Source organism: Melanostigma gelatinosum (genome assembly GCF_949748355.1).
Source record: "Melanostigma gelatinosum genome assembly, chromosome: 7".
NCBI lineage: Eukaryota > Metazoa > Chordata > Actinopteri > Perciformes > Zoarcidae > Melanostigma > Melanostigma gelatinosum.
Window position 1 is genome coordinate 25,521,302 of NC_136640.1, and position 16,772 is coordinate 25,538,073.

Consider the following 16,772-nt stretch of genomic DNA (forward strand, 5'->3'; position numbering starts at 1 on the left):
CTGGATAGATATTAACTTCCTTATGACAAATCTTAATGAATCGGGGTTTTACCCCACAGGCTGAAGAACACCAAATTACTTGATCTGCTGTGCTGGGTTGTTCGTTCATTCTTTTTTTTAACCAAACAATTGTACTGTTGTGTGCGTGAAGCATTGATTTGCTAGTGTGCATGCTGACTGGAGCACCTTTGAACATTTACCTTGGGAGTGCTACTAACATGGTCTTTTCAAAGTAACCCAAGATGCTTTGTGATGCTGATGACATAAGTGTGAGTGTGCAGCATGTCCTCGAGGGAGCATGAGTCAAGACCCTCTTTGATTTGTGAGGAGTACATCACATATGCATTTGCTTTGTGACGTTGCGCTCGTGTAGTTGTGGGATTTATTAGTGCGCTTAGTGCCGATGTGTTGCTGCTTTGACCTTTAGGAGGAGCCGCTCAGTCCCACCGAGGAGGCTCAGAGGCGCCTGATGAGGATCTTCAGTGCCCCTGTAAATCACCCTGCTGGCCATCTGCATATTATTGATGTCTTGGTTTGGCTCTGTCTCTTTGTCTCTTGCACAACTAAAAACAGCAAACCTTTGTGCCGTTAAACACACATTTATTTTAACCGTACTATAGACTGAGTCAAATTAACACCGCTTATGTTCCCTTAAAAATAAGTGCATTATCAGCTTAACCCGGTTGGTTCTACTGCATGTGTCTGTTTCTCCATCTCCGACTTGGCTCACAGAAGGCTCTCCTAGGCTGTTAGCATTAGTCCCCATGCCTCACATGCTCAGTGTTTTGGGGTATACCTACAGACACACAGCAGAGGAGACTCCTGCTCTCCTGACTGGGGCAGAACAGTTGTGACTCATGACGGAGTGAAATATTTCCCCCTTTGCTGTTGTCCTGCCTCAAACGTGAGGCAGGCTGCTGTCAAAATTCCAATCTCAGTTTCCCAGTTGAACATTTGGTCACTTTGCTTGCCTTTGTGGACTCATTGGAAAGTTTCCCCTGCCTGAGTCCTGTAATATTGGATATCTGCCCATATCAAGTCCGGTCCAGTCTTTTGTCTAAATGTTGATTATGAAACATATATCTGACACATTGAAATAGCTGTAAACTACTAAATCTAACAGTGGTTTGTACGATGTGTATAAAGTGGAGGTTCCTCCCTCTCAAATGATCTTAGGCTGAGTGTAGACATCGACTTGCAGAGAGCTCACAGATCCACGTCTGTAACTAAGTTACTAACAAGTTACTAACCGAATGGATGTCAGTAAGCGACCACAGAAGGGACCTGCCTCCTACTAATGTGCCGCTCTGACAGTTAGCAATAACTGTATAGGTTTGAACTGATCATTTAGTCATTGTATAGGAATCATCTCCATCCCCATGGTTACTCAGTGCAAAGCCATTCCACTTCTCCATTACGGACAAGTGTCCATGCTCTTCTTCTTTGCTTTCATGCACTGCATTGTCTTTCCCCAAAGTTCCATGTTGACCTTGTCTTCTTCTTTGTCCCCTCATTCTCTGTCCTCTCTCCATACCCCAAACACACTGCTTTTGCTGGTTGTCGTTGTGTCGCTGTGGTTGCTTTGTGGCTCAGCTGGAGCTGCCAGTCACTGTTTGGTCTTCTGCCCACGCCCCCACCCCTGCTGCCCCGCTGTCCCAGGGCCTCCTCCAGGTACCGCAGCCCTCCAGCCTTCCTCTGGGCCTCCTGGCTGGAGTTTGTGCTCGTGTGACTTGTCAGAGTGTAAGGCCCGGAATCCTTCTAACTTTTTCTCATTTCCCATGTCTGCAGTATTTCCAACATCTTTATTACACTGTGACCAATAGAAAAGATGAAAGGCTAGGCTACAGGATTTAATCCAGTCCTGTGGATCAAACCCTTTACGGGAATTGATTCCAGAACCACGATGTGACTGATCAGATTTGGTTATGATTTATTGTTAACCTTACTGTGACTGTAAGCCTGGTGGTCAGTCGGAGAACGTTTTGGTCTAAATACTTTTGGAGACATTATGTCAAGCTACAAAGGATACAAATAAGGGGAAACGCGACATTTTTCTTTATTTGGCACGAAGGGAACCACATTTTAAAGAATGGTCTGATAGAAACCTCTAGCAATGGTCTGAGAATAATGATCCAGTACAGAGATAGATGTAGGGTTTATGTAGTAGTGTTTAGGCAGGAGGAAAGTACAGGAGTAAGTAACTCCTGAGATCTTTCATTTGAATGCTGTAAAAAAGAAATCCAGCCATTCTGGGTTTAAGACAGTTAGCATTGGAGCTATTTTTTGACCAAAGTCTGCTCGGTGGCATACCTACAAAACAAAGCAACAAGTTGAGTCAATACATGGTGATCAAGTTGTTAGGTGACAAGGTACAATGCTTTGTTTTCGGTACCTTTCGAGTAGATCTATTTTTTCACTTTTAGCAGAGCCTGACTGGCAGCTGCTGAATTAGGTTGAGCATGTCCTTAATCTCTGTTTGTACTGGCAGCACGGATTAAAGTGACAGTTCTTCACTGAATTCTACCTTCTAAACAGTCACTGATGTTTCTCATCAGGCTGATAGAAGCGACCTGCGTGGGCTTTTGGTTGGCATGTATGGATGCTGTTTACATCTCAATAAAGAGGAATGTGTGAGTGTTGTGTGGCGAATTATTACATTCAGGCGCTACCTCAATGCTTTTTGTCGTCATGCAGCCATTTTATTCCATGAATGTGTTTGAAAGTGTGACATTAAAGCTGATCTACCATGAAGCCAGCAAACGCATCCCAACAGGTCCTTTCATAGACGATCACACTTGTACACTAACTGGATTTCTCTCACACAGCTGTGCTGGATAAGTATGACAAACCTCACTTTGTTCAGATGCAATGCTACGCGGTTAATGCTCCATTTATCTGTGTGCTTCTGTGTTACTCGCACATAACTGTGACCTTTGACCTCCTCATGCCGGCCAAATCCCCAGGGATCAGTGGAAGAGGACCCTGTGGCCCTCCTTCAGGCCTCTCATGCTGCAGCTCAGCAATCCCAGGTCTGAGTGTACTCCTCCACCAGCTCCACCATCGTCACCCTGCTCCGTAGAATGTTGTGCTGTGTTGTGCTCACCCTCTGCTTGCCAAGTGCAGTGTGCCTTGTTCACTTTTCCCACTACTATGATGTGAAACCAGTCGTTAAGACTGAATTCCTTTCTTTGGGTTTACATCCAAAATGATCACGATTCATTTTTCTTTGTCATTAATGTGCTTTAAGATGTGTTTCTATTATTTTGTTGTATTGTTGTGGTGTTCCTCCCTCACTTTTGTCCCGTTTGTGTTGACTGAACCCAGGTAATCCCGGGTTGCCATTAAAACCCCAATCACACCCCCCTAAAGCTTGTTTTGAAGTTTGTGACACACAAACATGCGCGCACACACACACGTTGTCACACAGCAGCCTGAAGGAGCAGCAGTGCTCAGTGGACTGTGAGGCCTTTGAGTCCACTGTCATCCACTGCATGGTCATCATCTTGGCAAGCTTTCCCTTCATAACCTTTCAGCATGTGCTGGTTATCAAAGTGGAAATAATGGTGTTTTCAAACCGACTCCGTGTGACTACGACTGGTCCAGTGACTCGGCAATAATACCTTCCTCGTACCTGTTCTCCACTCATTTCTCTGCTTGTCCTTTCTGTCCACCAGGTGAAGACAGAAGAGCAGATCACAGCGGAGCAAGTCTGGTATGGATCAGAGAAAGTCTGGCTTGTCCACAAAGATGGCTTCTCCCTGGGTGAGATGGATTACTTTGCTTCCTTCTTAAACGTTCCGACGTCGGACATTTCTCACCTTTTGGGGGGCAATTTTGCGCTCTATGTCTTTTACTTAAATTTAATCTTGTACACCAGTCAAGTCTAATGACAAAGATAATAGGATTTGAATAGCTTTTTAGATGGATTCGTACTTTATGTAGTTGTCTGAATTGCAGTGTGATTGTGTGTTTCTCAATGACATAGCTTTTAAAGTTAGGAGGAAAGAAAGAAAGAACCGATCCAAATTCATTTAGCACCTTTTTGGCAAGTGAAATGTCATCGCTGCAGATATTCAGACGGGGAAATGTTTTGGGCGTGTTCTGCCTTTAGTTGACGGTGATAGTGGAGAGCGACAGGACATGTGGGAAAAGACGGTAGGAGAATGTTGCAGCAAACGGTCAGGCCAGATGGGAATCAAACCCTTGACCACATGGGCACAAATGAGCCCATATGGTCTCGGGTTCGACGCCCATCTGTCCCATCTTTGTCCTAACTGCTTCGTTATGGGGTCGCCCGGCCTTTCTGTTTGTTAGGTGTCATTGCTGCATTTTAATGTATTCACTTTCTGTTTTAATACGTCATACTGTGGTCTTGGCCCAAATCCTCTGTCTGTAGTTCTCATCTCACAATAATAGACCATGCCTAGTGATTACTTGATTGTTACTGATTCGTTTTCTGCGGATCGACCTCTGTCGACCGTTCATCTTTAATCTTTGGGGAGTTGCATGTACACAACAGTTTTTCCATCTGTCCATCACCAACCAACAGTTCCAGCACGTAGCTCCTCCTGAAACTACAAATGTGTTGTCTTCACGGTTTCTCTTCATGTACAGATTAAACAGAAGGGATACAACGTGTTCATCAGTGTGCTAGAGGGGTCGATGTGATTCACATTTGAACACAGCCAGGCTAGCTGTTTTCTTCTGCTTTGAGTATTTATGTTAAGCTAGGCTAACCTAACTCCAGCTTTTGTACTTAACACACAGACATGAGCCTTATTAAGTCTTGTTTATCTTTGAAAGAGCAAATAAGCGTATTACCCAATGGCGGAACTCTTCTTTTAATGATTAGAAAAGCCTGACATTGTGTTCGCTGCTTGTCTCTCTTTGGTGGTGATCCACAGAAACAGATAAGACAGGTATTAGACCTAATAATCCAAATATGATCTCATTTTTCCTAATAGGGAATGTTTTCTTCGTGCTAGAAAGGGGTGGATAATCGGGTGTTAAAAGGTTAGCAGAGTCCTTAGTTTTTCTGTTAACAGAGGAACAGTTGTATCGTCTCTTCTGATTCTCAGTGAGCGGAGAAGCTCTGGTGGTAGTCTGCAAGCTCCAATGTTTGAAACATGTCTTTGCCTTTGAATTAGCCAGTTAAGATAAACAGATGAGCTAATAGCTACTGTGTCAGTGCTTGCTGTCTCTTTTTTCTCCTCACAGCCACCGTAGTGAAGACGGAGGCTGGCTCCCTGCCAGAGGGCAAGGTGAAGGTCAAACTGGAGCATGATGGGACAATACTGGAAGTGGACGAAGACGACATAGAAAAGGTGAAAGGGAGTCGGTTAATGGTAGCGCACCATTTGATACAAACTGTTCATCCATACCAACTTGTTTTTCATATTCACTCCTGGGTCTGATGAAAATATCATTTAGTATTCTTTATAAATGTTTCGGTATTTTTGATCATTTGGTCTACTGAGGATGTACAGAACACAATAGATAGTGACTGTAAGGCTCTAAATATCAGGACCCAGAGGACAAAAAAAGTCTGTGTCATTTAGTTGATGGTGTGATGATGTCATAGACCTCCTGTTTAATAGATAGACACAGTGTATCACAGTATTAGTGATTGCAAGTAATTGTATATGTAATTTATATACTCTGTATTCATTCTAAAAATAAGTGTTACAGACGGTTTCAAAATAGGAAATGAGTTTGTGTCTCATACTTTGTTTCGGTGATGTGTTTTTTGTACATTTAAATTTGACTTTATGAATTATCTCAGTCAAGCCAGATTTCCACTTCTAATAAAACAGAATCAAGGTGAGTTCATTTCACTTCCATGTCCAACTCCGATGGATGCAGCCTGAAGCAGTCCCTGGGCACTCATCTCCACCTGTCACTCACTGTCGAGCCTCAGAGGACTCTGCCAGCCAGCAGGAGGGGACAGGTGGAGGACGGGTCAGACAGGACAGTTGGGAAGTTCGGTAGTTGTTAACATTTGCTTACTTGGCCACAATGCTTTTCCCAATCAGACGTTTCTAAAATCTCTGAAGATGTGTTTAGTGGAACAAAGCAACTATGTTCTTCATGTCGTTGCCAAGATTTTGACTGTAAGGCTCTAAATATCAGGACCCAGAGGACAAAAAAAGTCAGCGTCATTTAGTTGATGGTGTGATGATGTCATAGACCTCCTGTTTAATGGTCTGTCTGAGAATCTACAGAATCACGATCAGTGTACTGGGAAGAGGGCCCTCTATGCATTAACAGCATAGCTGATGACAAGCAGAAAGCTTCCGAATAGAAGACCTCCTTCTTCCTGACCTCTAAATAGACTTTGTTGTTATATTAATATTCAATTCACTTCCTAGGAGCTATAGAGGTGCATGCTGCTCTGGACTAACACAGTGGTGCTTTGGGTCTGCACATGGGATTTGCTGACAAGAACAAAATATGAAATGACACAAACCGTATTCAATCAAAGGAGGGAGGTGTAGGTACTCCACAGAGTTGTGTATGCAACGTATACGTGTGATGGCAGAAGGGTTATTATTTCAAATGAGTTTGTCACTGCGGTCTCCAATAGGACAGCATTGGTCATGATGGTGCACCTCCAGCTGTATGAAGCATCAGTTTGATGAAACACATGCAAACGTAGAGGCGGTTAAGCTTCAAGAAAGAGAAGGACGTGTGTTTCCTCTGGGGTGTCATCACTCCTCTGGTGCCCCTGACTTTGTCCCTGGATTACCCTACAGTACCACTGGATACGACAGGTCTAAGCGACCACTGGACCTCAGACATGTTGTATCCAAGCTCCAGTCTAAATGACCAGTCCATGGGTGTATCTGGGTACCCGTCTCTCTGTGACTCGTTGAATGGCATCATCTTCATCTCTCTCTCTGTGTGCAGGCCAACCCTCCGTCTTGCAACCGATCAGAGGACCTGGCTTCACTGCTCTATCTGAATGAATCCAGTGTGATGCACTGCCTGAGGCAGCGCTATGGAGGCAACCTCATCCACACCTACGCTGGAACCAATACGGTGGTCATCAACCCACTAAGCACACCCTCCATGTACTCTGAGAAGGTAAGTGTGAGACTGATGATACTCTTGTCGTGCCCATGGTTTTGGAATGGCATATCATGTGTGGGTGTCTATGTCCTTTGAATAGCACGAGCAGAACAATTCAAGCCCAAGAACTTTAACTTTGCCTCATTAAAGTGGAGCTCTTGTTCATCAGACAAGTTGCTCTCGGCTCAAATAGAAAACCTAAAAAAAGTAGTAAAGAGCATTAATCAGGCAGTTCTACAGTAAAGTCATGTGAAATGTCTTAAATGTGTTCTAGACTGTGTGAGAACAGTGAATTCTGAGTCTGTATGAGTACTGAGTTTCTCCAATGGGGATTAATAACGTTTTCTAATCTAATCTAATTCTACCTCAAACTATTTTGATATTGTCCAATCATGGTCACTGGAGATGGCCAGGGGGCGGCGGCTTGTCACTCACCCCTGATAAAGCTTTGAAATAGAACCATTAAGTTTTCTGCGAGCCACACAGTTAAAGTTCTGTGAATAAACATTTATAAAAGACCAAAAACGATCTATTCCATCGTTATGTCTCCTCTAACAACAGCTCCTTTGAAATGACTGCGTGGTGCCACAACATACAGCATCCTGTTCTGTTTAACATTATCTAATCACAGTCCTAATCATATCCATCAATAGGACCATACTGAACAACTCAACGCTTCATTCATAACGTTGACAATCTTAAATCATTCAGTGTGGCTTTGTAGCACATTTTCTCCCACTTTCCACAGCGAGGAAAATACCTGTGTTAACGGGGCGGTGTAGCAGCAATCTAACAGAAGCATAAATTACATTTCTATCACCACAATAGCACAAAATCATATTTCTTAAGGTGATGACTTCACAAAATTTGACAACAGACATTTGAAGCTTCATTCTAAAACCTCGAAGCTTTGAATGTAGAATGTTCGGGTACATTTCCATAACGTTAACGTCTCTTACCAGACATATGGAGAGCAGAGATGTGGGGTCACCTCCATGGAAAAGAGACGGAAAACTGGTTTGTAATAAAGGATTGAAGATTCACTGGTGCTGATCTGGGGCTCAGCGGGGGGACAGACCACTCCACCAGAAACATCTCTGAGTCATTCTAGAGACTCTTTTGAAACCATCTTCTTCTGATAGGCTGTTAGCTGTAGTTGGAGGAGAAGCCAGTCGATCAGCGTCCTGTTGATTCGCTGTGTGTGTCTTTGGCACCAGGTGATGCACATGTTCAAAGGCTGCCGGCGTGAGGACTCTGCACCTCACATCTACTCTGTGGCCCAGTCCGCCTACCGCAACCTGCTCACCACCCGGCAGGATCAGTCCATCGTGCTGCTGGGCAAGTCCGGTAGCGGCAAGACCACCAACTGCCAGCACCTGGTCCAGTACCTGGTCTCCATCGCCGGCAGCACGGGCAAAATCTTCTCTGGTGAGCCTACAGACGGAGTCATCACATAAATACATGAATGAATGAATGAATTTTATTTATAGAGCGCTTTTCACAGACATAACATCACAAAGTGCTTAACAGAGCAGACATTTAAAAGCATAAAAAACACAATGTGACCCTAGGGTCAATAAATTACATACACAGAGAAAAATAAAAAATAAAATAAAAATGTAAAACAAATGTTAAGAGCAGGTCTAGGACATGGGTTTTTACTCAAACGCCAGCCTAAACAGGTGGGTTTTTAGCTGTTTTTTAAAAGTATCCACAGTATCTGCGAGGCGTAGAGTTGCAGGCAGAGCATTCCAGAGCCTCGGGGCCACTGCCTCAAAGGCTCGGTCACCACGGCTCTTACATCGTGTGCGTGGGACTGACAGAAGACCTAGAGCATTTGACCTGAGAGTGCGGGCGGGTGAATAGGGGCGAAGTAGATCAGCTACATAAGCCTGAGCCTGACCGTGAAGTGCTCTGTAGATAGAACATGCAGAGATAGAACAGATAAGTAGATAAGTCGTCATACAGCACCTGCACGTTGATTTGTATTGTGTTGTATCACTGCAGTGGGAAGAGATGCACTTTATTTGGAGGTAAAACTGTAACAACCAACCAGACGCGTCACTGTTAACCTCTCATTGCACAGCTGTGGTGGGAAGCAGGTGGTGCTTCTATAAGCTGTGATGGATGTTTGCTTAATAACTTTACTGTTCACCTCGGCTTTCTCGACCAAAACTATGAAAATAAGGCCCAGGTTGCAATACTATATTGTATACTATAGAAACGATATTTGTATTCCCAGAAGATGAATTGAAGTTGTCGAGGTGGAATACGTGGAGGCACTAACAAAGGACAGTACTTGTTCACCTGTGTTCATTCAAAGCGTTCAACCTTTAAACTCTAATGATGTGTATGGCCTAAGTGCCACTTGAATATTATGATGTTATGTGTAAATATGTAGGTAAGTATAAGTTTCTGTTCATGGATGATCATGCAAATGTAAAATATGTAAATCTGTCTAATATGAAGATGTTATGAACAGAACAGGCGGAAATCGTAAAATATTGGTTTCTGAGGTTAAGTCAGAGGTCATTTGACTAAATGTTTCGAGATCTCGTGTTTAAACCACGATGAGCAATGGACGTACAGTGCAAATGATTCGAAATATGCTCAAGCCATATTCTAGATTATTTAAAGCATTCTGAAAGTCCGTCCACCCCAGATGGAGACAAACTGCTCCAGTATTTAGTGAAAGACAGAGTGCTGCATCCTCACTCAAAGGTTTGTACTGATCCCTCTGAACACATAATGAGATCCACTTTGACATTGTTCTGCTGACCCAGCTGAGAAGTGGCAGGCGGTCTACACCATCCTGGAGGCTTTTGGCAACAGCTCCACCTCTATGAACACCAACGCCAGCCGCTTCTCCCACGTAGTGTCCCTGGACTTTGACCAGGCTGGGCAGGTGGCCTCTGCCTCCATCCAGGTAACACACACACACACACACACACACGCAGATGTGCTGTACTGAGGATATCATAGCAGCACCGTCTGACTCATGCTGTCTCCTCCTGCTTAGACGATGCTGCTGGAGAAACTGAGGGTGAGCAAACGACCCGAGGCAGAGTCCACCTTCAACGTCTTTTACTACATGATGGCCGGAGCCGACAGCAGCCTGAGGTGACTCCTCTAGCACGTCATGTCAGCAATATGAATAGCATGAAGACGGACTCTTTCCTTTCCCAAGGCATTCCTTTTTGTGTGATGTTTTTCATGCGTCTGCTTCCATCCGTCCCTCCGTCCGTCTCAAGGATGAACTGATTAGAATTCAGTGGTCAAAAGTCACTGACCTCAAAAAAACAGATTTTTAGTGTTGATGAACTAAATCAAAAGAAATTTTGTTGAAATTCCTGCACAACAACCTCCTGAGGCTGATCCCAGTACCTCTCTCCTCCTCTCCTCCAGAACGGAGCTGCACTTTAACCACCTGGCTGAGAACAGTGCTTTTGGGATCCTCCCACATTCTAAGGTACATATCTTCTACATGTATTTAGCTGAGCCCTATATTAAAGGCCAATACCAATGTCTATAAAAAAATCATATGACGATACTGTATATCGGTTGGAATTCATTTTCTCTCCACAACCCATCAATTGATACACATTTTTGATGAGGTTCCTTTTTTTTGTTTTTCACAATTGCGATCAAGAATGTAGTGGACAGCACAGCTGAGAAATAAATGTTGTTGACCTGCTTTCAGAACATGTATCAAGCATTTATATATATTCTTCACTTTATTGTCATTTATTAGCTGACATATATGGCAATACAGATGCAGCAATAAGATCGTTCATATTTTAGTTTATTTTCTAACAACAGATGTTATTGATTTACAAAACATAGGACACAAATATGTACCCGCAGACAGCATGTGAAAATACAAATGACATCATTTGAAAAAACCCACAATGACTCAATAACAAATGAAAGAGAGAGGGCAACAAGAAACGCGAGAGGGAGAGAAGGAATCAGAATGAATGAAAGCAGGGCGTGATCTGCAATAAGCTCATATCAGCCAATATATCGGCCGGACTCCAACCTCTATGGTATTTATGAATGAAATGAATATATGGAAGCCGCTGATTGCGGCTGCAACATTTCCACTTCCTGTCAGTTTGATCTGCTCATATCCTCTCCAGCCTGAAGACAAGCAGCGAGCCTCGCAGCAGTTCACCAAGCTGCAGGCAGCCATGAAGGTGCTGGGCATCTCTGGTGAGGAGCAGAAGGCCCTGTGGCTCATCCTGGGGGCCGTTTACCACTTGGGGGCCGCAGGAGCCACTAAAGGTAAGAACTCCCAGCCGACTGACTGCAAATGCATCAAATCTTGAGTACGTGACTGGAAGATTGTCCCATTGTATGTACTGGTCGGTGCATGAAGAGAACATCTGTGTCCCTGACTGTGCTTCTGGTGCTCCACAGCAGCACTGTAGCATTGACCAAGGCCCTGGTTACACTCGTCTTTTCAATGCCACTTTTGTGATCAGCTGCACCAGATGAGAACTCGGCTGTGTCCACATATGTGTGTCCATACTTTACACTTCAATGCCTGATCAGACAGTGAAAGGATATATTCCGTGGTCAAAGCACTGTAAAACAGTGGATGAGCCCTTTACATTAAAAGTCTGCCTGCTATTCTGTCATTTGAAAGCTTTTATTTTGAAGCAGCAGAATCAGGAAATGTTGATTATGTATGTAGACTGAGACAGCAGCTCTCCTCTCTTCCCTTTGCTCTCCTGTGTGGGAGGAAGATGGTGGAGAGCTGTGTTTGATAAGTGGATTGAGTCCACATGCTGTCCACACTCACTGAGATCTGAACTCGATGTGAGCCAGGCCACCTCACAATGTGGTCTGGCTGATCAGATCCCAAAGCATTCAGACTTGACAGTGAATGCGTCCTGGTATGATCAGATTACAAAGGTCACAATGAAGAGACCAGTCTCACCCAGGCCTATCGAGTCAAGGTGTGGAGACCTTTGAGAGGATGACAGGTCAAACCAGAGAAAGACCCATTGTGGCACAATGAGATGTTGCCAAATATACCCAGCAAGGACCACAACTATTTAGTGGGCGGGGTTCAACCTTCAGAGGGCCTGAAGGCCCGGCTGGACCGGCTCTTCCTCCCTAAATGACCAAATGTGTGTGTTCTCATCTTGTAAGGGAGAATGACACTTTGTCATCAAAGACAAGTCTTTGAGTGTGTATGTATATAAAGCTGGTAGATGAAGGGATTACTGTGATGTTTTTAACAAAAGACATGCATGTCATGTCTTTTGTCTTTCTCTGAATCATATCGCAGAAGCTGTGTCAAGCCTCACCTGGTGTGTTCATCTCCTGTTGGTCCATGCTCAGTATAACATGAGGACTGATCATCCTTTTTCATTCAATGACCCAGTGGTGTTTTTCATGGACGGGAAAGACCAAAAGCACTGTGAAGTCCATTTACTGTCCTGCTGCAAGGCGTTTAATTCAATGAACAGGTCAGAGATGTTGGTCATTATTCTCACTCAACCACACGTTAGGGCTGGGTGATCAGTATATGACAGATATTAAATACATTCTGCAGGCACAGACAGCTGAAGGCTCAGTGCTCTACTCCAGGGTGAGACTGGCTAGTTCTGAGTCCAGTCTATGCAGGGGAGACACAATAATGTGAACACCTGTGAAATATGTCATCCGATTTCATAGCCATGCAATAAATGCTACTTTTGTGACACTGTATGATTCCCATTAACACATAGGCCTACATACATGAACTGTGACCTCTGCATTGAAGCCATCCTGAGCATCAGGAGCAGTGGGCTGCTGTAAAGCTGTGGTCTGAGGACTCACTGAGCGGCAGCATTTACCAAAGGACACAGTCACAGAAACAGGTGCAGTCCAATCAGACAACACCACTAACAACAGAGTTGAATAAACAACAATAACTGTATACATAGTGTGCAGAGTCAAATCTATTGGGTGCCTGAACATGCTGCTGTTAAGCTTAGCATGCTTTCAAGTCACCAGCGTTTTGGTGGAGGGCAAAAAATGGTTCTTTCTTATCCTCAAAAGAGAATAGCAGAAAATATCCGACTGGCGTTGACTTCCTAACAACTGCCTCTAGGTGTCAGGCTTGACTGTCTGTAGGCAGCATGACTGTAACAACAACCAGGACTACAGGGTTTTCCTTCACATGCTGTTGAACCACACGCAGAGTTTGTAGTGTGGGAAATGTGGGTTAACCTAAAGGGACATGCTCTCACCCTAGTGGTGTGTAGCATGCAGATCATCTTGGTTTCATTTGTCCAGGTTGTGGAGTATGAGATGTCTGTGTGATAGTTCTGAGAAGTCTGTCCACCAGATGTTGGAGCCTGGCTGCAGGGATTTGCTCACACTCGGCCATGTTTGTGCCGATGACGGTCGGTGTCCTGGTTCATCCCAAAGGTGTAAACTGGGGTTGAGCTCAGGTTCTCTGCTGGCCAGTCAACTAGTCCCACACCAAACTGTGAACATAATGAGTCCGTGGGTCTGCATGACTTTTGCCTTGATTCCCGTGTATCAGACAGATTTGTGAGATTGGAGATTAAAAATCCTTAAATCGCTACAGAATGACAGTTAGTCGTGGAGTTCAGGCTGTCCCAGGCTGTCATATCATATTCTTGACATTCATAACAGCAGTTGACAAATCAATCTTAACTGAAGCTCCACTCATTCTGGAGCTTTGAATCCCATCACAGTCCTCATGGGTTTGCTCATTAACCATGGGAGGGCTCAGTGTCACAAGGCAATGTTTGTGTTCTCTTGCTTGGTCGGGCAAGTGAGTCAGAAATCGACTTCCTTTCTACAAATAGTTTTAATAATTAGTGGTTATCAAATAAAAACCCAAATCAAGGTAGATCATCATGTTGAATCTTGATTTAAGTGAATAACCAACTTATCTCCTGTTTCCCGGGGAATTCAAAATGCTCGCTTGTCCTGCAGCTTATGAACTTTGTCCTCACTCGCCGCCATTGTAACACAAGAGTCCGATGGCAGAGTTGATATCAAACGCTCAAGAGAAAGCCAGTAAGTTGACTTTGAGTCGAAACATTCTGGTGAACTGGTGGGCGCTATAGTGTGGTGCTCCTTGGAGACAGGTCTTCCTCACCACCCAGATCCTGCTGCTTCTGTTGATGAAGCTTGTAGCTGATGGCTCAAACTGTATCCACACTCAACACTTGGCTTTTGCTGTGGCAGAGAGTGCTTTTGGTCTTTTCCCCTTAAGGTTCATGTTATGTGTTCTACAGGTCGATTCATTTCTTCTGATGTTAAGTCCAGGTGCTCTCCTCTGCTATGAAACACTGCAGGAGCAACTTGAAACATACACACACAAAGACTTCTTGCATGGCTATGTTAAAGATTCCTCACTCAGCACAGCTCGCTGAGCTTAGACCAGGGGTGTCCAAACTTTTTTCAAAGAGGGCCAAATTTGATAATGTGAAAATGCCCAAGGGCCAACAGTCCCTGCTGACATTATTTTAAACAATACAAGTAGCCTATACATACATTGTTATTTTATCATTTTATTTTCAATGACAGCAAATAGCAATGTAACCAAATGTAAGCATTCATGTCTGAACACATCTCAACAACTATTCTGCCTTTCTTTCACATCTTGAAAGTCAGATAACAAAGAACAAGCCATCTAAAAGCTAATTACATAGGAACCGATCAATATTCTCACCTCAAGACAATCTTAAATATGACTTAGTGAGGGTGATGAAAAGTTGTCTAACATTTAAATTCAACACACATGAAACAGGCTCACGAAAAAAATCAAGTTGTCTCTTCGTATCTGATGATAGCTCTTCAGTGTTACGAGCCAGGCAAACATTAGCAAACTCTGTCTTCTTCTCGGGGCAAATGTTTTCTGCTATTTTCATAACACAGTCTTTGATAACCTCACATTCCGTAAAAGGTTTGTCATGTTTAGCAATTACCACGGCCACTCCGCAGCTTACTTTGATGATGTTTTCATGTGAAAGGGACCGCTGCTGTGTGGCCAAGTTATCTTGGAGTTGCTTCACTTTTCTAGCACATACACTCTCTGATAGCTTGTTGTAGCATTAGCACGTTTGGTCTCGTAGTGTCTCTTTACATTATATTCCTTAAACAAGGCAACAGTCTCATGACAAATTAGGGAGACACAGTTGTTTCGGTTTTCGGTGAAAAAAATATTGCGATCTCCACCTCTCCTGGAAGCGGCGGCCCTCATTATCGACTTTCCTTTTTTTACTTGCCGTAGCCATGACAGTTCAAGGGTCAGAGCCAATTTCAAACAGCCAGACAGTTACAGAGTGGTGCTGCCACCATGAGGTAACAATAGGAATTGCATGTTGAATTTGTATGATTTATTCATTCCGTTTTGACTGTGCTGGCGGGCCATAAATAATGCATTTTAAGACAGAAGGCGCGGGCCGTATAAAATCTGACCTCGGGCCGTGATTGGCCCGCGGGCCGGACTTTGGACATGCCTGGCTTAGACGCATAGTTGTTGTCAACCTGCATCAACATGACAACAGTCTTGGGACAAAGTCTATCTCGTGGCTTGAACAGAACAACAACAGTGAGATATGGAAAGTGTTCCGTGTGCGCTGGCTGCTCCATTCTTTCAGCTGAGTGTTTTGTCTTTGTCTGGGGCCTCGTGGTAGTCCATCCTCTGATACAAGCCTGATCCTACAGTGACCTGTCTAACTTCTCAGCTTGCTCTTCCAAAGCATGCTGCTGGTGCCAGTGCAGTTTAATGCTGGTGTGTATGTGGCTGTGAATTGATGAATCTATGAAGTGTGTTATCTCTAACCTCCTTTCTTTGCTTGCATGTTTGCATGCTGTGCCCTATCAAATGCAGACGGAGATCAAGGTAATAGAAAAAAGAACACACAAGCTGTTGACTGTTTTTCACTTCAAATAAAGTTGATTTCAGAGGCTCTCTTGTTTGTACTTTATGTCTTAATGCTTTTATCATTCCTCCCAGGCCTGAAGACATTAGCATTTGTATTGTTTCTGCTCCTCCTCCCCCTCCTCTCTTCATCTGCCTCTCTCTTGTGTTGTCGTGTTTGCCTCGTGACGACTCTTCCCCTCCCTCTCTCACCCTTTTCTCTTCCGTGAGATGAAAATCACGGGGATCAGAACTGTCCTTTTAAGGCTCTCTCTGATGCCTCCCCGCGTCGCCCACATTCAACTCCCGAGCGCTGTCACAGTACAACACATTCTCTAAAGCAAAGTAAAGCGTGTTCATTTTCACTTCTCCAGTTCGTGTCTTGACTTTCTTCCACAGAACTTTTATTTCCCAGCTTACCCCGTGTATCCCCGTGACGTTTCTGCTTGGCAGGGGCCCCTGCTGATTCTCTGGCTCTGTGTCGAGAAGCTCTTTGATTGGTTGGCTGAGGAGGCTGCCATGTTGCCTTGGTTCCCTCTAAAACACGGGCTTTGAATCTCGTCCAGACCAAATGGAGATGCACTCCTCATGCAGACTGATAGTCAGGGTGTGATCAACAGTGATTAGCAAAGATCTAAATCTGAGTTGTTGAGTTTGATTTCAGTGTATTTTCCACCGCATACCATAGAAAACACCAGTTTTAAATCTCTAAGCCCAGATGTTCAACAGATGTTACATTAGTGTCTTCTCAGACTGGACACAACTCCACCAGAGCCACAGGAAACACTCAACAGTGGTTTCCACAGGC

At 44.1% G+C, this 16,772-nt stretch overlaps 1 protein-coding gene across 6 annotated transcripts in view; it reads left to right on the plus strand.

Moving 5' to 3' along the window:
* The window catches only part of myo18ab (myosin XVIIIA b), a 155,784-nt gene that overhangs the window by 40,402 nt on the left and 98,610 nt on the right, over positions 1-16,772 (plus strand). For 3 of the 6 annotated variants that reach the window (XM_079272194.1, XM_079272198.1, XM_079272195.1), the window contains exons 3-13: positions 428-490; positions 1,594-1,740; positions 2,964-3,029; positions 3,675-3,762; positions 5,218-5,324; positions 6,907-7,083; positions 8,286-8,496; positions 9,852-9,994; positions 10,088-10,188; positions 10,474-10,537; positions 11,208-11,352. In XM_079272194.1, the coding sequence (XP_079128320.1) occupies positions 428-490; positions 1,594-1,740; positions 2,964-3,029; positions 3,675-3,762; positions 5,218-5,324; positions 6,907-7,083; positions 8,286-8,496; positions 9,852-9,994; positions 10,088-10,188; positions 10,474-10,537; positions 11,208-11,352 (1,312 nt within the window). The remainder of the gene's footprint in view (positions 1-427; positions 491-1,593; positions 1,741-2,963; positions 3,030-3,674; positions 3,763-5,217; positions 5,325-6,906; positions 7,084-8,285; positions 8,497-9,851; positions 9,995-10,087; positions 10,189-10,473; positions 10,538-11,207; positions 11,353-16,772) is intronic. The other 3 variants (XM_079272197.1, XM_079272199.1, XM_079272196.1) reach the window with 2 other exon arrangements.